The 22,861-nt window shown below is 38.9% G+C and overlaps 2 protein-coding genes and 1 long non-coding RNA gene across 8 annotated transcripts in view; 2 read left to right on the forward strand and 1 right to left on the reverse strand.

The window, feature by feature from the left end:
* MGAT3 (beta-1,4-mannosyl-glycoprotein 4-beta-N-acetylglucosaminyltransferase) overlaps window positions 1–9,037 on the forward strand; it is a 49,208-nt gene extending 40,171 nt beyond the window's left edge. For all 6 annotated transcript variants that reach the window (XM_081958553.1, XM_081958552.1, XM_081958549.1 and 3 more), the window contains one exon: window positions 2,231–9,037. In XM_081958553.1, coding sequence (XP_081814679.1) covers window positions 2,232–3,737 — 1,506 coding nt within the window. In that variant the 5' untranslated portion in view covers window position 2,231 and the 3' untranslated portion in view covers window positions 3,738–9,037. The remainder of the gene's footprint in view (window positions 1–2,230) is intronic.
* A 1,910-nt stretch (window positions 9,038–10,947) lies between these two features.
* Window positions 10,948–21,477, reverse strand: LOC309394195. The gene is made up of 3 exons (XR_014175709.1): window positions 20,819–21,477; window positions 17,028–17,110; window positions 10,948–14,373 (listed from the first exon to the last, which is right to left on the reverse strand). It is a non-coding gene; the product is annotated as an uncharacterized lncRNA (long non-coding RNA).
* Window positions 21,478–21,570: 93 nt separating this feature from the next.
* MIURF (mitochondrial elongation factor 1 upstream open reading frame) lies at window positions 21,571–22,847 on the forward strand (the record flags this gene model as incomplete). The annotated part of the gene is made up of 2 exons (XM_081957078.1): window positions 21,571–21,726; window positions 22,610–22,847. Exon 2 carries the CDS (start codon window positions 22,635–22,637, stop codon window positions 22,845–22,847), a length of 213 nt encoding a protein of 70 aa, XP_081813204.1. The 5' UTR covers window positions 21,571–21,726; window positions 22,610–22,634.
* Window positions 22,848–22,861: the final 14 nt, after the last annotated feature.

Genomic DNA, 22,861 nt, shown 5'->3' on the forward strand with positions numbered 1-22,861 from the left:
GTGGCAGTGTAACTTCTTTTCCCTCTAAGATTACTACCCTCTTTATATACCTTTTAAATCTTCTTTATGTTTCAGGCTTAGAAAAAATAAAGTTCTTAAATGAAACCAAATAAAAAGAAAAAATCCATCCGAACCAGCATTGCAGAAGTAAAGGAAAAAATTTAATCCATAGATAAAAAAAGAAATAGAAGAAGAAAGTCCAAAACTTTCACTTTAAAAAGTAAAAAATATTCACAAAACTTCCATCCGTAGAAAAAATAAAAAATAAAAAAAGATAACACACTGTCCAATAATATTTAATTCCACCGCTTATTTCCTTTTCTTTACCAATTTAATTTAACTTGAATCTTTTTTGGGCAGTCTTTTATAAAAATAAGATTTCCCCACCAGATGGACACACTTTCTCTTTCCGCTTTCCTCCCGTTGCGGAGCTGTCCTGACTTCAGCAGCTTGAGGCTAGAAGAGCTTCTCTTGGATCAATCAGGGACTTTGCGATGTCCCTGAGATCAGCAAGACATACTCTTCCCTGTCACCATCTCTTTGGGATGGTTTAGATCCAAATGGACCGTCCAGCGGCAAAAGTGTCGACTGCGTGTCGTCGCGACGTCAGCTCCCCAAAAGGTGCTTTTTCAAGAGGCAACTGGACTTGCTGTTTTTTCCCCTTTGAAGACATTTGCTTCTCATCCAAGAAGCTTCTTCAAAGAAAAAAAAATACAGAAAGTCCAGTTGCCTCTTGAAAAAGCACCTTTGGGACAACTATGACCTGGATGACTGAGAATCTCCATAGACATGGAAATTCTTTTTTTCTTTTCATTCTAAGTGATTTATCGGTATGGCTTGTCTTTTCAATTTGCACCTGGCTTAGAGTCCTGTAAATAGTCATTTATGAGAACATCTGAAACTGTTCCGCTTTTTAATGAATTTTTCTTGTTATCTTGAAGTCAGACAAAAAGAGTCTTAATAACCACAAGGCTGTATTTATATTTTCATCTGCATTACTTCTTCATTTCTCTTCCAACATCTAAAGCAATACCTTCCCTCATAATTTAAACTTTCATTTTGCTCGCAGACAGAAAGGGGAAAAAAATTCCAAACAGTATTCTAATTAAATTAAACATATTTGTTCAGTATAAGGGAATCCATACAACACTTAATATTGCGAAACCATAGCAGAGTCAAAAATGAAGACTGCAGGGCTTTATACATGAACACCTTGTGGGCCAGTAGCTTCTTAACCCTGCATTAATAGAAACATCAGCAACTAAATAAAAAAATGTAACCTATTAATGTCGTTGGATTGAGATCCCTTCTCATAGTGTCCATAAAAGACAATGACTTCCTTGCCATCTCTAAAATTTTCTTCCTTTTGGGAATAAGAAAACTATATAGGAAACTTGGTGAGCCAATCATTCTCTCCAACCTTCAGCTTAGGGTTGCCATTGTGGAGAATAACTGGACACCTCCTGTCAGCTCTTTTAGGCTGATGAAAAGCCAAGATGTAGAATTGTGGAGAATAACTGGACACCTCCTGTCAGCTCTTTTAGGCTGATGAAAAGCCAAGATGTAGAATTTTAGGATTTCAGCTAACATAACTTCAGCTAACTTAAATGAATATTGTCATTTTTGCTTGACTTAAAGTGTTTTTATATAGTTACGTCAAAATAGTAGCAGAGCTACCTCTAAGTGTAATTTAACTGCTTAGTTCGTTTTCTTTAGTGCTTTTACAGGCCATCATTCAGAGCAAAACTCCTAATGCAACTGACAGTTAGAAAATAAATTACATGAAAGTCAGAATTAATACAAAGTTCCACACAAGAGTAGTAAGACCTGAGAAGGCCTACTAGTCAATTTGCAACCACAATTTTGTCTAGGACACCAAGGGTCAGTGACTGAAGTCAAGCCACAGGAAGATAAATAGCATGGTAGAATTAGGCTTGCATTGGTTTCATCCTATTTTGTAGATTGCGTACATTTGCTTACATTTCCTATATTAACATTGGTCTTCTCCAAGTAGCCCTATCCTATATCTGGCAAAGTCATTTTTATATACATCGCATTGATTTTATTTTCCTCTATTATTTATGTAATCTTTCTAAAGCACTTTTGCTAGTGTCCTATGTCAGTGATTGTTGTAGTGGGGAAAGAGAAATTTGAAAGTGTTTAAGCATTCTTGCAAGCTAGTGAAAAAAATGACCAAATGTTCCCTCTCTTCCCTTTCTCTCCATCACAGGATGAAGATGAGACGCCACAAGCTCTTTTTGACTCTGTGCATGGCTGGTCTCTGCCTCATCTCCTTCCTTCATTTCTTGAAGGCCCTCTCCTATGTCACATTCCCCAGGGAGCTGGCATCGCTTAGCCCTAACCTCGTCTCTAACTTATTCTGGAACAATGTACCGGTCACACCTCAGGCTAGCCCTGACTCTGGGGGTCCAGAAATTCTCCGTACCCCATTATATTCCCACTCACCACTGCTTCAGCCTCTCTCCCCAAGCAAAGCTGTTGAGGAGCTTCACAAAGCTGAGTTTGTGCTGCCTGAAGACACCACAGAATACTTTGTACGCACCAAAGCTGGTGGTGTCTGCTTCAAGCCAGGGACTAAGATATTGGAAAAGCCACTAGCAGGACGTCCAGAGGAGAAGATAGAGGGAGTTATATCAGGGCGCACAGGCCGTAAACCTCTGAGTGCCAGTGGGACAAAACGACGTAAATGGGTGGAGTGCATGTGCCTGACAGGCTGGCATGGACCCAGCTGTGGTGTTCCCACTGTGGTTCAGTATTCAAATCTCCCCACAAAAGACCGTCTGACACCACGAGAGGTGCCCAGGAGAGTCATTAATGCCATCAATGTGAATCATGAATTTGACCTCTTGGATGTGCGTTTCCATGAACTAGGTGATGTGGTGGATGCCTTTGTGGTTTGTGAATCAAACTTCACAGCATATGGTGAACCACGCCCTCTCAAGTTCCGTGAGATGCTACTCAATGGCTCCTTTGATTACATCCGCCACAAGGTGCTCTATGTCTTCCTGGATCACTTCCCCCCTGGTGGCCGTCAGGATGGCTGGATTGCTGATGATTATCTGCGTACTTTCCTAACTCGAGATGGCATCTCTCGCTTCCGCAATTTGCGCCCCGATGATGTTTTCATTATTGACGATGCGGATGAAATCCCGGCCCGGGATGGTGTGCTTTTCCTCAAACTCTATGATGGTTGGACAGAGCCTTTTGCCTTCCACATGCGCAAATCTCTCTATGGATTTTTCTGGAAGCAGCCTGGCACTCTAGAAGTGGTTTCTGGTTGTACAGTTGGAATGCTCCAGGCTGTTTATGCCACTGATGGAATTCGCCTACGTCGGAGAGAATATTATACCATGTCGGGCTTTCGGCAGTATGAAAACAGCACAGGTCACATCCTAGTACAGTGGTCACTGGGCAGTCCACTCCACTTTGCTGGCTGGCATTGCTCTTGGTGTTTTACACCGGAAGGAATTTATTTTAAACTGGTTTCAGCTCAGAATGGGGACTTTCCCCGTTGGGGTGACTATGAGGACAAGCGAGACCTTAACTATATTCGGGAGTTAATTCGGACTGGTGGGTGGTTTGATGGTACCACCCAGGAGTATCCACCTGCAGACCCCAAAGAACAAATGTATGCCCCCAAATACCTTTTGAAGAATTATCAACGGTTTTGTTACTTGTTGGAAAATCCCTATCAGAAGGCAAAGGGAACAGGGTGAGGGGAGTGGGCTTGCATGAGAAAACAGGATATTTTGGGAAAAAAGGGAAAGTCAGACTGTGTCTTTTGTTTTTCCCCCTGCCCCATTCTGCTGGGATTTGTACCTTCTCTCTAACCTGTCAGTCCCATTGCAGACAAGAGACTTAGGGTATGTGTGTGTGTGGAAATGGACTCCTAGTTAGGTTAATAACTAGGAACATTTTGTAGGATTGAAGAAAAACCTGATGCAGGAAGCATGGGATCTGGGGAGCATGCAGTGGATGTGTGAGGGTATGAATGTGCCAAAGCCTCTACAGCCTTTGTAGTATAGCTAAGGATAACATTCAATTCCATTTTTAAAACCCAGTTTCTCCTAAGTACTTTGGCATCAATGGCTGTTCTGCTTTCCTAATATATGGCCACTAAGAGAGATTTTGTCAGTGAAAATGGACATTGAGCTCATCTAGGAATTTTATATGTTGCCATGTGCGTCTGTTATATGAGGATATAAAGATGGGAGCACACACACAATGGAAGCATAGTAGCACCAAAGAATTCTGCTTTCCATCTCACGATTATGGACATTCAGGGAAACTTTACAAACTGGCAGGGTATGAAGGTTGAAAAGCTGTCTGGTTTTGGATATATATTTGGATAGCTAGCCTTTAATATAAGAATAAGATGACAGCACAACCTGCAGCCCACAGATTTGAAAAGAGTATAGCTATCACAGATACACTTCCCTCTTCTTCAGCAACACAATGTGATGTTTACATTTGCAACTAAAACAGGGTGTGTCTAATGCTTCAGAGGAAAGGAGAGGTCAGCTCCAGTGCCCGTCTTTCTACTTCTGAAACAGAAGAAGTGCAAAGGTACTTGGCTCTATGATGCCATCATTTTGAGGACAAGATAATATTGTTGCTATACCAATACCAATCATTTGGTTTGCAAAGGCAGAGACGGGAAAGGAGGGTGTCTTGTGGAAATGAAATGAGAAGCCAACAATTATAATCTGGATGCCAAGCATTTCTATGTTCCTTTTTTTTTTGCAGATTTCAATGAAATATATCAGTGCAGCCACCCCATCACTTGTGTGTCTGTGGCCCTAAGAAAGGATGAAAAACAAGTCAAGATTTACATTTTGCTAGCTGCTAGGAAAATATATGAAGCAATGAGGAGGAGTTCAACAAGAGTTTCTTTGTCATAATGTGTTATTCTGGCACATACCTCTTTCCTTGTTTGATCCACCCAGCATTTTACACTCTTTTCTGCCTTTACAATAACTGAAGTCCCACCATTCTAGAGACTGCAAACCATGTTGTATGTGATTTGTTTTTTGCACATTTTGCCTGGGCAGTATACTCTGGGCAGTATATTCATCCTCTAACTTTCTTTATGTGGTGAATATCTAAATACAGACTCTTCTCCAATAGATTTTTTTGGTTTGTGCTTCAAAGGTGGCTCCTTTACCAGCAAAGTAATATTCTGTTACTTGAGTGAATTCATCAACAGTTTAAAAAGAAATTATTTTATGATAAGTACAAAAGAGCCCGAGCTTGCTTAAAATCTGTCGTTATCAAGAAGAGATCTGTACTACTTTTTATCTTGTGATCAGCATAAGGATGGAGTCAATATTATGTTAAACTTTCCCTCTCTAGATGTTGTTACTTGCTCTATCATAAAATTAAACTGAGCCAGAGAAGATACATATGCCTTATATTGTGAGAAAGATTTGTCATGTCAAAGGAGACCAGAGAAGAGTATTTCAAGGGTCTTGTGGTTATGCTAAAGCAAATGTGTAGCAATTGCAAAAGAACCACTAGTGAGGAACTGAAGGTAGTGAAACGCAAGTTTTCTTAGTGTTTCTTAACTGCAGATGCAGGAAGTGTTTTGCCTTCACCCTTGTGATGAAATGAGAGTCTAGGCCACAACTCCATTGCTCTCTAGTTCTAATTAAACTTCAACCACCAGGAGGTCTACCATGTCTCAGTTATAAGAAGTGACAGAAGTGGATATCCAACATCAGAAAGATTGCAAGTTGTCCACTTTAGTTTAGGGCCAACTCTTTCCAGTGCAGTGTTCTCTAAATATGTTGGACTTCACATTTGGAAAGATGGGGAAGGCTACTCTAGAGGCTGTAGTTTGTAGCGCTTATAATTCCATTAAAAAGCAGTAATTGGGAGATGCTTCTTCAGTATTGATAGGGACAAAGCAAATGGAGGAGGTCCTTCCAAATTACTGTAACAAGGGAAAAACTGCACTTTTATACTCAGTGAGACATGAACTGGGAGGTTGAAGCATATCTGACCATTGGGTTCCAAGTCAACTTTACTTAAAAAGACAAACAAGAGATGTTTTTCTATACTATTACTGTAGTGTTTCCTAGAAGAATGCACCCTTCCCTTCAGCTCAGTCAACATTGATTGTGATACACATATAATTTACCACCTACATTTTGTATGTGCGACTGTGATTGACTTTTACAATAAATGCCCATGAATTCTTAATTCACCCATTAGCACAAATTCTTGGCTCCATCTGTCACCAAAATGCAGCCGAAATGTTTCTGAGTTCTTCTTTTATCGTTCTACATTTTTTTACCACCTTTTTCTTTCCCACATCTCTTTTTCTCCCTTTATTTTCTTTCCCTTCCACTGTTGTTTCCAAGGAACAGATCCCATTCTAAATGGATAAGTTAGCACTAAATTCCTCTGGGACGCTGAAAGGACTCTTTGTTCTGGTCTCCTCCTCCAATTGCATCAAAGTGAAACTTGAAACTGACCTCTAATGGGAGAGTAAAGGAGAATTTACAGTAAAACCTTTGCTTTAATAATAGTAACAACAAACATTTGCACAGGGTAGCCTGAAACACTTCTAGTATATGAACCACCTATTTATTTATTTTATAGCTACTAGCATTCAGTTTCATAGAGCAGACTGTAAGGAACTTTGCACTAATCGTTTGAGCATCTGTTGTGGGGATATGGGAGACTTAGTTTTGGGAAATGGCTCTTTTCTTTCTTTCTTTTCCTTCTCAAGCCATCATGAATAACTGGAGCTAATAGGATAATGCCTATTAGCGGTTGTTGATCAAAAATATATATTTTCTTTACAGCCTTTATCCCACCCTATTCTACTGTACTGTTCCAAACAAATCTGTAGATGAGTTTAAGCATAATTGCCACAGTCAATGGCAGCCATACTGAGTAGTTGATAAGTGGTGCTTACTTTGCAGTCTGCTTTTGGACCTTAGCTTCTCATTTGTTTAGTGTTCAGAGAACGCTTTACTCCTACGACATTCTACAGTATTCCTTTTTCCAAATTTACAGCCTGATCAAACCAGGCGATAATATTCATCCTAGGCTATGCCTCTCTTTAATTGCAAGTGGGGGAATTCAATGACCTTCTTTATAAAACATGAATTTCTCTCAATATAGAGAAGCACATAAAGAGAGAGAAGCTTTTTTTATCTTATCAGCTTTTATGTGCTCATTTTGTGACTGCAGTTGGGATGTGCTCTGTAGTCCATTTTCTGCAGCTTTTACCATAGCAGAAGCCAGGAACTGTTCTATTATTTACTTCTTATATGAACTAGGCTAATCATGGCTTTAATTTATTCTTATCTTCTTATCTTTTAATCTCTTATACAATACAGGCAGCAACTTAGGAGACTTCTGGAGTTATGCTACCGTCTTTGTCCATTTGTTCTAATTCTCTTCTTTTTTTATCTTCACTACAATTCTGGCACATCTTATTTTAGCTTTCCACAACCTGCTCTTAGAATGGAAGTCAAATCAGCTTAAGCAAAGTCTGTGGTGGCTGAATATTAATGCAATTGCCATCCCAATATCTAGGAAAATACCAAGTTAAGAAAACCTTTTCTAGTTAAGTAATATATCAGGCATTAACTAAAGGATTGTATATGCTCATCGTTTGATACTCTGTGGGGTTCTTTTCTTACTTTCCCTCTTTCTCTTACTATCTATCTCCTTATTATCTTCCAACATCTGTATTACAAAAACAGGAAGCTCATTATATTTTCTTTAGCAGGCCTACTGTTCAAGGAGATTCTGAATCATTCCTAAGTGCTGTAATTTTTTAAAACTGCAGACAAACATACCTTGCAACTGAACTGATATTTATAGCGATTCATTGCTTGCTCCTGGCCAATCACTATGTTTTTCTCTTTTTTACCCCTGGTTTCAAAAGTGATGGCTGTCTGACCTCTACTTACATTCTGGCATAGATTTTAAGGGACAAGAAGATATTATGTCTGATAAGTCCATTAAAAGCTAGCTGCTTTAATAAAGAAAGGGACTGCTCTCGCCTTCATTTATGTCTACTCCCAAGGTGCTTTTCCACCTTTGGAGAAACTTTAAAAGGGAAAATATGTTGCTGGTAAGTCTAGTTGTGTGGGTATAGGAGGAAATAGAGGCCTTAATAGCATTACAGTATTAGGACAGAGAGGTCATTGTGTTACACCACCATTGAAGTTACTAGGCTTGGTACATTGGCTTAAAAAGAAAGTTTGGCAACAAGGATGCACCACTGTCCTGTATAATTATCACAGAGAGAAGTCCCGAAAATAGGACTTCTGTTTCTCAAGGAAAGGATGTGGGATATCTTATACTAGCAAACCGAAATAGCTTTCGTGGCCCGTGTTGGCTAAGGTTTATGTGGGACTCACCAAATACGTAGAAGTCCTCTAAAGTCTAATTTATAATACCTATATTAATAATTTTGTAAGGGTAAATCAGTGTGTACATACTGAAATCATTTTCTCTGTAAATGGTTGGATTTCATTTCACCCTTAAAGGGATGTTTAAAGGAAATAAATAAATAAAACAAATTACACAATGAAAGGGAACCTGGGACATGCGCTTGTTTTTATTTCGAACTGGAACAGGAAGACGCTCAAGGAAGAGGGTAAGAGAGCTTGTTTCTTTCAGCTCTAAATAAACACACATACATATATGGAAAAGTATGCAGTGTTAAAATATTTGTGTTCTTTTTAATGGGGTGTAGAATATGTAACCACTTTCTCACACAGTTGTGACAGCTTGATTCAGCCATCTATCCTGGTTGTTTAAACAAACTGCATGACAATGTAAGAATATGAACTAACTTCGTGCCCACTGGATTCCGAAAAAGGCTTCAGTTAGCATTAGAGTTTATAATCCAGACACAGAAGAATGCAGAAATATTATATTAAGTATTATAATTACATGGCTTAATATTGCTCTTAATTCATAATGATCAAGATAATTTAGAAAGGATATGAGCTGGATATTGATGTAATTTGACAACGTTTTTTTCCATTACAAATAAAAGTATGGACAGAGTGGAAAAAGTCACTGGGAGGTCATTTTACACTAATTTATGTGCTTCAAAGGTAGGAAGAAGCACTACTACTTTGCCTAGAGCGTCCCATTGGAACATTCCCTGTCAATTATTTTCCAATTGAATCATCTCTATGTTCCATGCCCTACTCTAGGGGGAAAAAAGTTTGTGGAAACTTTTTAAAAATTCCTATAAGATTGTTTAAGTACATTTTCCCACCTTGCCCCCACAGAAAGAGCTATAGAAGCCTAGCAAGGAACAATCTATACCATGATTCATTCAACTGAGCCCTGAACAAGAAGAGGAGCAAATATATATGTATTTACTGTTTATTGGCTTGAGATTTGTTTAACATACAAACAAGTTGGTGGCTGGGCCCTAATAACAGCATCTACTTTGAGCATGTGTTTATGTAAATGCTATTTTTCCCTTGCTCCATTTCCTTACCTATTTTTGTCCAAGCAGTAGAGATAGAATCACGTTGCAATGTCCTTGTAAAAACAAAGAGCCTCTTAGAATACTTGAAACAATACTGTTCAAAATGGCTGTTTGATTCAAGTTTTCAACAAACCAGTGCATTTCATTCAAAGGACAGTTTCAACATGATTCTGTTCCAATCTCAACATGCTCAGAATATCAGTTTCAAGCTTGAAATCTTTTATGCATCCACTGTGAAATGTATTTCCAATGTATTAAAATGGAATGCCACATAATTTAACCATTGGACAGTTATTCATTGGAAGCTTAAGCATTATAAATCATGGATCTACTTCAGATATTTTGTTTGCAATTCAAGATTAGAAGAGAGATTAACCTGTGACAGTTGGCATTATCATTTATAAACATATCTCCAGCCCTTCAATCATTAGAGCAGTTAATATAGATTTTGGCTTTCTATTTTATAAAGTGAAGATGAAGAAACACACCCACAATGAGTCCTTCTGATAAAGATAATAATTTCAGACTGTACAGAAAATTCAATTTGTCAACAAAGATCAGCTTTATCATTCACTCATTTGCACTCGCACTGTATCAAGTTTTCCAAACGTTGGCAGGGAAAGTTTATTGGATCATTTAACATAACAATATAATTTAAAGTCTTCAGTTAATGGAGTATAAACAAACAAGCAAACATATAATGTAAGCTTTGGTCCACATTCCATATTTTATATATCAAGAGGTCTATGGGATGTTCAGAGTTGTCTTAGGAGTTACCTGAGTAGTCAATAAAGTGCAAACTGAAAATGATCTTGTGCATTGGTAATGCTTAAGGATTTGAAATCCAGCAATAGGATTATTCAAGCTCCTACCCAAATGCTTTGCTTAATAGGAGTGAAACACTGTCTGGAATATTATGTTCTGTGAAACTAAATATAGAAATCTTAAGAGAGGTTAAAGCCAGTAAAGTTTATGGAGTCTCCATGCCTCTCCACTCAGCAAAATGGGTAGAGAAATTGTAATTGAAAAATTTCCCTTGCCTACCAACTTTCTTTCAAGAACTGAAAACTATTTATACATTTGGAATTCAACTGTATAGCTCCAGCTATATGTATTTCTTGACAGAAGTGATTTTCCGGCTGCTAATTTTACTAGAGTATTTTCCCTACACACGTTTTTGCTTTTGAAAATGAAACCAGAATGTGTCAGCCACAAGTGATCCTTATACAAATCCAGCTGGCTTCAAGAGGGTGAAGACAAATTCAAACACAGCTGCAATCCTATGCAACATGGCCTTCTGAATAAACTGATACAGCAGGGGTGTCCAAACTTGGCAACTTTAAGACTTGTGGACTTCAACTCGCAGAATTCCCCAGCCAGCAGAGCTGAAGTCCACAAGTCTTAAAGTTGCCAAGTTTGGACACCCCTGTGATACAGTGTAAGACTGGAGTATGTGTACTGCATTTTCAGTGGGCATATACTATATATAATCACAATTTTAAATATCACATCTGTCTTTCACATCTGTCATATCATCTCCTAGTTCTGTGAGGAAATTGATGATACTTTTGACCAGTTAGTGACTTGTGTTTTACTTACCAGAAGATGATGCAAGATTTTAAAGAGAAAAATGGGGTCTGCATGACTTTTTGAAGAAGCTACTATTCCTGGCGAAAACATAAGAGTCTACTGTAGTGGGAAGAAGGAGGAAGTATTTGAAATTATGACTCATTAATTCAGGGCCAAACTATGGTTGTACCACACCCCAACTGAATTTGCTCTCCTGATAAGTTTGTACTTCAGAAATATTTACATAATGGTATATACCTTACATGTAATGCTAAAGTTTGTTTGGCTTATCATTTATTTATTCTTGCTCTTAGTTACAGAAAACCTCAATGCAAAATATATTTGCTGAAGGTATACTGCATTAATGGCCCATTCATCGATACAAAGAACAAAACACAAGGAAGAATTAAGCAGAACCAATTTATGAAATAAACCTTTTTCCTTGTAATGCAGATGAATCCAGAATATTCTCGGAATATCTCAACTGAATGGAAGCAGACTTGCCCTCATAACAATAGTGCACTTTAGAATTCGATCTGAAGGGCCTGATATGGTAGTATGCTTTTGGGATGTGTCATTTAATGAGGTGAACATTAGTTTTTGCAATTTTTTTCAGTGAGGGTTTCTAAAAATATGTGTTTTTACATAAAGAATTCAAACTGCTGTTATTTTTGCAATTGTACAATGTTTAGCTTGGTATGGTAAATCCACGTTTGATCATATAACCCACCAAAGTCTCTTAGAATGCAAATACTGTTAACTTTATCTTTTCAAAATTGCACCTTGTGCTACAAAAATTAAAGGTTTTTTTTCTGCATGAATCTTATCTAGCTAAGCAAAAAATAATCCATGCAATCATAAACTAACACCAGAAAGCAATTATCTGAGTTACAAAAATATTTAAGCAAGTTTCATAACGTCTTGTTTTGACTTGTTCTTCGACATCAGCCAGTGACTTGCTTCTTGGCCTCTGATATAACCCTCACATTTCTCCAGTATATACTCTGCTTCCTGTCTCTGTGATCTCTCTATTGATTGGGCTTGACAGGGCCACTGTGGTACTTACTCCTTTCTTTCTGCTGTAGTCAGTCTGCACATCAAAAGTGGCTCATATACACCTTCAGACCACTCAATCACTTCCAGCAGAGTGGATGCTCTGGCATTGATTAAAGGCTTTTTTCTTGCACGTACAGAAAAATCTCCCAGTGCATCATCGTCTGCACCCTTCAAGTCAATGATCTTTTGTACACCAGCTCTCCTCTCTTGAATGTCATCTGAACACAAGACTGTCTGGATTATCATTTCACTGAAAACATACCATACTGAATGGATGTCAAAACAGCATACACTACAGCCTTCTTTTGCAGTTTTGACTTACAGCAGCTGGAACATCACATGATATGGGACTTCAATCCAGTAAAATTTTACTTTGATGTTGAACCAGCAAGGGTAGTACACACCAACAATGTCTTCCACTATCATTTTTACGTTTTGGAGAGTTTTGCCTTTGAAGCCATGTTTTGAAACCTATATTTAACAAAGCCTATTTGCAGTTATCAACCAGCATCAATGGCTTATGAGGCCAATTTCCAGAACAGCCAGTTTAGTGGGAAATTTTCCTGTCCTTATTGCCTGTGTGATCCTACATCCATACGCTTGATCAGTAGAGAGATCCTCTACAACACTGTCATTCCGTGAAATGAGAGGTTCACCATTTGAAACTCTGGTGAATGATCAATATCAAGTTCTGTTGCAGTGCCTAGCATATTGCCAATTTTATATACCCAATTGTTGTTAGACAAGGACTTCCCATACAATTTTGTGATTAAGTGCCCTAGGGGTAACTCATTCGTGTAGAGTGTACACACAAATCAACTTCCAGTCCAGCTTGACCTCTATCCAGTGTATGGCACCATCTTCACAGCCAGTATTAACATTTGTAGACTCTCCTCCAAAGGCCTCCAATGTTTGTCAATGAATTTCTTCTTCATGAAATACACCAGATTATCCGCAATCACTTTAACAGGTTTTCCTGTTTTTGAGTCTTTCTCTGGAGTGAAATGATAAAGATATCTTCCACCTGGCTCACTGCACACAGATTAATGTTCTCTGATGATACTGGGGAATTGCTGGTCTGAATTGTTTGCTTTCAGCATAACTTTACTTGCATCCATATGGCTGTCTAAGAAGATGCATTCTACTTTGCCCTTCTTACAGAGTCTATCAAATACTTGATCTAGTGACTTCATAATTTTTCCCCGGACTCTCTTGACTTTATTGTGATCAATTACAAGTCTCTTGTTTTCTTTGGTAATCAAACCAGCATCTATGAAGGCGGCTGTGGCACATAGACCTACACTGTATCTTATGCTCTGCTCTGCATAGTGACTTTTGTTATTTCTAATCTATTGTATTCTGTATTTTCTTTTGAAGTAGAGGGCACATGTGTTTGGTCTAAGGCCTCTTCGTAACTTCCATCACATTCCTCTTCATCTTCATCATCTATTGTCTGTCCTTCATTTTCACCGTAAGAGATAATTACTTCATTTGTCAGTATTGAAATGTCTGAATACTTTTCTGCTTATATTTAGCGAGCCTTTGTCTCTCATTGCTCTGTCACTTTTGCCTTTTGCCTAGAAATTTCTGCTCGGGCACATCGGGCAAATCAATCTGGTACAATCCAAAAGAACCAATCCTGTCTCTCTGACCCTTAATGAAAGCAAGTTCCTTCAATGGTATCTTTGTCTCCTTAGGGCAGGGACAATTAATGTGAGCTTCTTTTTGTAGTCAGCAGGGCAGCCAAATTTGGCACACAGGACAATTTGACACTTGCTGTTGAGGATGTCAAACAGTTTGTCAAGTTTCACAGTGAAAAATCTCTTTGACATCTAGCTTTCCTCTACCAAGACATGTTTTTGGCTTGATCCCAGCTCTCTTGGATCTTTTTCAATATTGTCTCTCGTAAATTTACAACAGGAGTCACAAAAGAACTGTTCACTCATTCCCATGGTTCAAGTACTTTTGGATATATGTCTCTTGCTAGACTGGTTACTGGGTAGTTTCTAGCATTATTACTACTTTGTTCTCTTAACAGTTGGCCATATCTTAGAATGCCTCACAATATTGGGAGTTCAGATAGCAACAAGTCTCTGCCAGCCCCTATTAGGTTGCTCTTATGAGTGAATGTTCCCAGTCTTGTTCTTTTTTAGAATCCATTACAGATCAGTTATCACTCTCATAGGAAACGAGACCAGCAGTATTAACACTCTCAGACAAAATAATGTTTAACGAAAAGAGAAAGACAGCCGAACCTGTGAAATGAAATAAACAAAATGTTTAAAAGTTATGATATTTATGTAGTTATTCATCAAGCACATAAATTATATTAAAGTAACCAGAATATATTTACTACCCCCAAGGTATGTCACAACCTTTGAGCACCCCTTGTGTTTGGAAATTGAAAGTTGAAAAAATTGACACGCCCCTATAAAATTGCAAAAAGCTCTGCCAGAATCAAAATAAATTAAGCAATCTAAAGAAATAATAATGGTTTCTGAATGTAATTTCTGTAGTCTGGGTTTGACCAGGGTTTTGTACTTTAGCTCCCTCAAGGGACTTAGTCTGGAATGCCTTAGTCAGGGACTAGAAACTAGAGGGAAGATGGCACTGCTTCTGTGGCAGGAGGGAAAGAATAAACTATAGAATGATACCTGACAGCAAAGGTGCACTTAATCATAGCCCAAAGATTTATGTGGAGTTCAGGACCATAGTCCCATTACTTTGGGGAAAAAATAGAGACTGTCATAGTTTTCGTGTAAGACGCACCCTTTTCCCTCAAAAAAGAGGCTGAAAATCTGGGTGCATCTTATACACTGAATACAGCATTTTTTGGCTCCCAAAACCCCGCCCCTTCACCAAAATGGCTGTGCATAGCCTCTAGGAAGCTTTCAGAGTGCTCCTGGGGACTGGGGAGGGAAGAAATGACCAAAAAACGGGCCGTTTTTTGCTCAATTTTGCCCCTCCCCCAGCCAGGGGTGGGTTCCTGCCAGTTCTAACCTCTTCTATAGAAGAGGTTCCACAAATCTACAGTGCCGTTTAAAACCAGTTCCAGCTCAAGATAAAGAGCAAGAGAAGGAATTCTGGGAGTTGAAGTCCACAAGTCTTAAAGCTGTCAAGTTTGAACATCCCTGGGGTTTTTTCTAAAGGGTTAGGGGTGCAAGGGTCTTGTAACTTGACAGCTTTAAGACTTGCACACTTCAATGCCAGAGTTCCTGAGCCAACATGACTGGAAGAGGAATTCTGGGAGTTGAAGTCCACAAGTCTTAAAGCTGTCAAGTTTGAACACCCCTGGGGTTTTTTTTCTAAAGGGTTAGGGGTGCAAGGGTCTTGTAACTTGACAGCTTTAAGACTTGCATGCTTTAAATGCCAGAGTTTCTGAGCCAACATTTTGGTTGCTAAGCAAGAACATTGTTAAGTGAGTTTCACCACATTTTACAAGTTGGCCATGCCCACCCAGTCACATGGCTGGCAAGCCACTCCCACCCAGTCACATGGCCAGCAAGCCACTCCCACCCAGTCACATGGCCAGCAAGCCACTCCCACAAAGCAGGCCACACCTATAGAAGAGGTTCTAAAAAATTTTGAAATCCACCACTGCCCCCAGCCTACAGGAGCACTCTATAAGCCTCATAAAGGCTATGCATGCCCTTTTGTTTTGACAAAAAACTGGCCCGTTTTCGCAAAAAATGTGCCCCTTTTTGCTCGTTTTTGCCCCACCCCCAATCACTCTACAAGACTCCTAAAGGCTATGCATGCCCTTTCTTTAAAAAAAACGGGCCGATTTTCACGAAAAACAGGACATTTTTGGGAGGTCTGCAGAGTGCAAAAACTTTTTTTTTTAATTTGCCTCTTCAAAATCTTGGTGCGTCGTATACTCCGAAAAATATGGTAAATTGCTTCTTATGGTTGAGGGGCTTTCTAGAAGATTCTTAACATCTATTTGACTGTGGCCTGAATCTTGTAGATTTGCACTATCCAAACAAAAGCAGCATTAGAGTAAAACAACATTCAATTCAGTAAGTAGCTAGTGCAGACCGTTCTTTAGCACAAAGAATGTGTGTTTATAGAGGCGAAAATCAAGATTTAAATTCTTTTACTAGACTGAATTTCTTATGACTAACCAAGTGGAATGGACATCAATCCCAGAGACCCCAGGGACCTTGCTGCTGGAAGAAAGTCTGAAATATATCTGCACAAATATCTTTTTAACATAAAAACACACTTCATTGCATTCCAGTACCTTTTTAAAGACCCTCTTCTGCACTTGCTAGTTTATTAGATAGCAGATGAGGAAAGAGTGAACGAAGGGAAAAATATTAACATCATGATAACCATTTTTGTAAAAAAAGACTCCTGAGGTTGATACTGTTTAAAAGAGGTTTTGAATTATGAATGTAATTATTGGTTATGTTTCTTGCTTTGGTTTGTGACATTAAATGGTCATTTTAATAACCATTTTTTAATTTCTTACTCTGATTTAATACATAGTACTATGAATGTTTTAAAGTAAATTGATGAGATTGTAATCCACTGTCTTCTGACTGCGGTGAGAGTAAATTAAATAAACAAATAAAAATAAATAACATAACTGAAATCTAAGGTTTTCCACATTTCTAGTAAATTATCATTCTTTGCCCATCAATACTGAATCACTGTCACTGTCTTTTTTAAGGCCCTTGTGAAACCTGGTGACATGTGGGGGTTGCTATATAACTGGTCATTCCCTTTGCCCTATTTCCAGATAACATAAAATGTGGGGAACTAAATTGGTTTAACTATCAGCTATGCAGCTTCCTTTCCTCTGAACTCTATTCTAAGTAACTTCAATGCCAACAACACTTCCTCTCCACAATCTATGTGTTTTATATACTAAAAACAGCAGGAGGTAGTAAGGATGACATTTTACCAACTGCAGATTCTTTTCTTAGACAGTAGATGAAGTATGCAGAAAGAAATAAGTCTCCCAGGGAAGTTTTCATATTTCATGAGCTGAAAAAGAAAGAAAGAGGAAAGGAAATAACAGTTTTGTCCCTTCATCAGACGAGTACAGAAAAGATTTTGGCACACTCAAACCAAAGTAAATACATTTCATTTATCGTAAAATATTAAAGACCAGGTTTAATCAAAACTTTATGTTGGCTCCAGTTTATTGGATTATCGTGTAAACCCAAATGTAAATATAATCCATTTTTGATCTTTTCATGCCCAGAATTTCAAAGCTGAATTGCAGGACCTAGAACAAATAGACCAATCCCAATCAATAAATGATGTAAAAACTACCATATCAGATTGTGAAATGACTCATAGGAACTTGTGACATGGAAAAAGCATGCTGTTGCTAAATATACAAGTTAGAACTGAAATAACTGGTTTTATGCATGTGTAGAAAAAAAAGGCAGAATCACCGTTGTTCCCCTATAGCAAGTGCCTACACCCATAATGCAATGCCCTCCCTCCAGCGCATGCATGCACAACCTCTCATGCTTCTCCCCCATTGCGCGCATGCCTGCAGGCCTCACTGAAGCCTCCAGACTTCCGGTAGGCCCGTTGGGCCATTTTTTGCCATACACAGGCTTCAGGACACTTTCCTGAAGCCTGGGGAGGGCAAAAACGGCCTTCCCTGCCCTCTGGAAGGCCGAAAATCAGTTGGCCAACACGCGCATGTCCGCTGGAGCAGACATAGGGGAACAGCACATGTGCCCTCAGATATGGCTGCATGTGCCACCTGTGGCACGCGTGCCATAGGTTCGCCAACATGGCCCTTTAGTGCTTTGAAATGTTGAAGCATTTAACTTATCTGTGCCATAATATTGTGTTAGTCTATAAAATTCCAAGAGCGTTTGCATTCATACAACACATTAGTATTCAATGTGGTTGGCTAGTTTGTATCTCAGTGTCTTATATAAACCTAGCTTATGAAGTTCAGGGCATTGTGCAAACTGATCCATTACATATATCATTACACATACAGCATGGGAATCTCCTATAGTAACTTTCTTAAAAGTCAAGCTTTCACCAAAGCAAAAAGTAATTATGAGTCTGAAATACCAACAGGCACAAAGTATTTAGGTAAACTAAGAAAAATCTTGCTGAAACAGTCCAGAAAGAACTTGGCAATTCAATTTAGTATCCATAGTGATGCAATACTTTTACTACATGGTTCTCCACAACTTCATGAAGTCCCCCAAGAATATTGACATTAGCTACGGAGACCAAAGGTGGGATTCAGCCAGTTTGGACCAGTTCAAGTGAACTGGTTGTTAAAATTCTACCCAGTTTGGTGAACTGGCTAATCCCACGACTGGCTGCCCTGCCCCTGCCCGTTTTGGGGGCCATTTTGGATGTTCAGTAGTAGTAAATAGAGAGGGAAATTGAGTTAAAGGCCTCAACAAGGTACATTTTCCCTCTCTATTTATTTACTACTACTGAATAGCCCAAACAACGGTGCAGAAAGCGGCCTGAATACTGTCCCAAAAATGGCTGAAAAACAGGCCGAAAAACTAAGACTTCAAATCTTCAATTATCTCTCTTGAAGCTGTACAACAATCTGGATTTGAAAGGGGGAAGAGGATTTCATTGCTTGTGTGGGCACACATTTCAGACCTCTCAATACCTCACATCCATTGTGCTATTTCCTACTCCGCTGCACAAATCTTTTAAGTGAGCCTTCACCTCAAAGCATATTCCCCCTTCTGAATTTGGATTATTACATAACCATATAAAACAGTATAAAATCGCACTTCTAAGCACAGTAACACCTGGACTATTGCAAAACTTTGTGGGGGAAAATGATATAACTTCCCATACCCCATATATAGATTATGTTGAACAAATGTAATGTCCTTGGGTTGATTTAAAGCCAAGATATGAAACTAAGGAAAACAAGAAAACTTCATCAAAAACTTGAATTGCCATCATGTTGTCTTCCTAAACACCCCTGCTTCCTTCTTTGCTCCAATTGCAATTTCTGTACTAATAAACTTTACATCCAGTTTTAGAACCAATTCTGAGAAAATAAGCTTGAAAGAGAGTCAAAAATCCTTCTATCCACTTGGACCTTTTCCTCATATCAGCACATCAGTAATGAGATAGAATAGGGAAGGAATCTTAAGTATCAGTGTAAAAGTCCCCCCCCCCACTGAGAACAGTTGTAGGATAAATCAGATCAATAATAATGTTGTCCATGTATCTCTCCTGCTCAGATTTTCCTCATTATCTGACTATTCCAGAATATAAATAAAGAGAATGGAGGACAATTCTTGTGATTGAGAGAACTGTGTGTCTATTTTTTAGGACCAGAATGATCACAGCTCAATGACAGAACATAGATATTGCATATGCAGGCAAAGCAGAGCTGAGGAAAACTTCTGTTGAGATCATTGCGGACTTCTCATAAATTATGGTCCATGAAGATGGGAAGATCAGTGATCCTTAGATGCCTTCCTATATTTTTATGCATAAAGTATGTTTCAAAGCAAGTGTAGATGCGTGTTTATGTTGTCTTAATTTCTGTTCTGAAAATGAATATTCATTGTCCATAATTCAGCCAAAAGGTGGCGCTGTTGATTTGATTCAAGCAAACTCCCTAATCTACAGCCAGCAAAAAAAAAAAGTGCTTAATCTGTACCTCAGAAATCCTCCTGCTGACTTTCTATCATGTTATTTTTTCTCTATGATCTCAAAGTTGGTTGCTCAAAGCAAACTGGAGTTTCATTCCAACACAAATTTTTGATCTATAAACATTCTTTCTTCTAACTCCTAGGTGTATACTCTCCCAACATGCGACATACTGATTATTATAAAAAGAAATAAAGACTCCCTTGTTGACTTTTCGTGCCAACTAGTTTTTTTCCAAAGGTTGAATAGGTATTACTAATACTAAACACCCTAATGAATTTCCTGTTAACATTTACACTTCATAGTGTGGGTATAGTTATGTCAGATTGCAGGCATTAGGTATGTGGCTGACAATTCAGTCCTACAGGCAGTGAATTCAAAGGAGTTATTCTCAGACAAGTTGGATTCAGAATCTATTTGAATACTGCTTAAATTGTGAAGAGAAATACACTTTTGGCCAATTCCAATGTTTCTCAGTTTAACTTAAATTCAGCCAACATCACATTTCTCAAATCAGTAGTAAAAAGTTCTAAAGTGAAAAAGATACCCCATCAGTTCTGGCTGAATTTTAAATCCTATTTGGATTCACAGGACATTCTGACTCATAAGAATGGCAGAGGCTGAGCTTACATAGCTAAAATGCAATTGGCAAGAGTTTCATTCAAACCAAGCCTCAAAATTAGAAAAGAATCTGGTAGGCCAGGATTCTCAAAGTGTAGGCTGGGGGTCCCCGAGACCCTTTCAAGGGGTCAGCGAAGACTAATAAATACATGTTCTAAAATCTCTCCATTTTAAATTATTAAATAAAATATCAACTATAATTAAATAAAATATCAATATAAGATATATCCCACAAAAGCCAAAGCAGTCTGGAGTCCTCAAATGTTTTTAAGAATGTAAAGGTGACCCGAGACCAAAATATTTGAGAACTGCTAATGTAGGCCATTGAATCCACTTTTTATCCGATACAACAAATTCAGACCTACAATACTTTTATATACTGAACCTACTAAAAGCAGATAATTGGCTCCAATTATAAATCAATAAAATTGTTCCTAAGAAATTCCTCATAATGTTCACCTTGTTTTTATTCCTCTGCAGCTAAAGTCCACCAGATCTATATCTTTTGTCCTCTGTGACAACAAATATTAAACCGGTTTATCAGTAAACCTCGGAAAGTCAGTTGACTTGGAAAACTCTTGACGACCCCAAGCCATGGCAGCAAATAGTAAAATCCTTGTTATTTGAGTGACGTCTGGGTTTGGGGCGTTCAAAAACGGGCATTTTAAGAAGGCGATGGAAAGACAACTTTGTAAAGCAGAAAACCTTGGTCGGGTAGCTGGGAATGCGGGCGGTGGTCCTTTTTCCGCATCTCGAGGGCATCAGCGTGGAAAGAAGTTGAGTGAAATTTAGAAAAGCATCCGGACGACCGCTAGACGGCAGCAAAGATACGAAAACGCAACCCTTCGCCTGGGTTCTTGCCTCCTTGATCCAGTCATCTGAAACCGACGTTTTTTCCAGAACTCTGAGACGTTCCTCCTGTCCCCCCGCTCCCCTCTTGCGCACCACTCACACACCGCCTCCCACTTCTCGCCCATCGATGGAGTAGCCCAGAGGTCTCCAAAATTGGCCACTTTAAGACTAGTCGACTTGAACTCCCAGAATGAGTCTGGGAGTTCAAGCCTGGGAGTTCAAGTCGACGAATTCTGGGAGTTGAAGTCCACAAGTCTTAAAGTGGGCAAGTTACCTATGGCAGTAGCCGCTGAGACTTTTTGCGGAGCCGTTCCCTCCCTTCGGAAGAGGAAGATTTCTATGGTAAAAGACCCATGCCCCGGAAGTAAAGTGGCCATTCTGTTGTTTGACCCTGGGAACTTTGCCGGTTACGGGAAGAGGCGGGGTTGAGAGCTCTGAAGCGCGGCCGATTTGCTCCAGGGCTCCGTTTCTTTTATTGCCTCCGCCGATTTGACGGATTCCCCGCCCTCTCACGGGTGAGTCCCAGCGCCTCCAAAACTCTCCCACTCGCCCGTCCGCGGCCTGCCTAACTTTCCCCATGTGTGAGACCCAGTTCGGAGACCCAGTTCGGAGTGGGAGGGTATTGGTGAAGGAGGAAATATTTCCTCCCTGATGGCCTTTCAGCTTCTTTATGAGGCACCTGTCCTTCTTTTTCTTGAGTGACCTCCATTCTTCTATGGAAGGAGATATCTCTCACAGGCTGCTTTGTCATATTACTCGTCTCGCTTGAGGAGTTCATAACCGACTTTGGGGGAAATATGTCCGTGTATTTTTTTACAAATAGGCGTCTATTTCCTTACCGTTATGGGAGGTTTAAGTCGAGTCTAGATACTTTTCTAATTGAAGAAAATGATTGCTAAATTACTACGCATAACACGGGTGTAAAAAAAAACAAAAAACACCACCTTTGGGGAGCAAGTCAGTTAAATAAAATAGGATTCTGCCCAGATTCCAAAATGTCGAGCAATAAAATACAACAAGTTGTGATATCTGAAGAAGGAATTGGAACTCATATAAAGATTTGAAACACTTCACGGGTGAAGTGGTACACTATTAAATAGGTAAAAGCTAAACTGGTGGACGAAAAATCCCTGTGTGTTTGAAATGAAAGCATTGCAGATTGTACTGTTGATCAAGTATAAAATTAATGTCCCTATTATGTATATGAAGGTAATATTTTGTAATGAACTTATATTTTCTTTATTAGTTAATACTGTGCTAGTAATACTAGTGCTATGGATTACTGGATTTCTTTATGACTAGATTTATTTTACTCATTCTTTTAGAATGAATAAAATAACAAGTATAAATTCTAAAAAAAAAAGATTACTTCATTTTCTCTGTTTTATGTATCTTTAGTTGACTGTTCTTCAACTCGTCCTCCATGGCAACGTGGAGCCGTGAAGCTGTGCTAAATCTTTATCGTGCGCTGTTGCGTCAGGGACGTGGCTTGCGCTACACTGATCGTGATTTCTATCTGAGCTCGATCCGGAAAGAATTTCGCAAGAACCAGCAACTTACATCTCCAGAAGATAAAGAGCGACATCTTAAAAAAGGCCAGGCTTTTTTGCAAAGCCAACTTGGAGGGCTTATTTAGGAATTTCTTTTTTT

This window comes from Natrix helvetica (assembly GCF_964273705.1).
Source record: "Natrix helvetica genome assembly, chromosome: 6".
NCBI classification, from domain to species: domain Eukaryota; kingdom Metazoa; phylum Chordata; class Lepidosauria; order Squamata; family Natricidae; genus Natrix; species Natrix helvetica.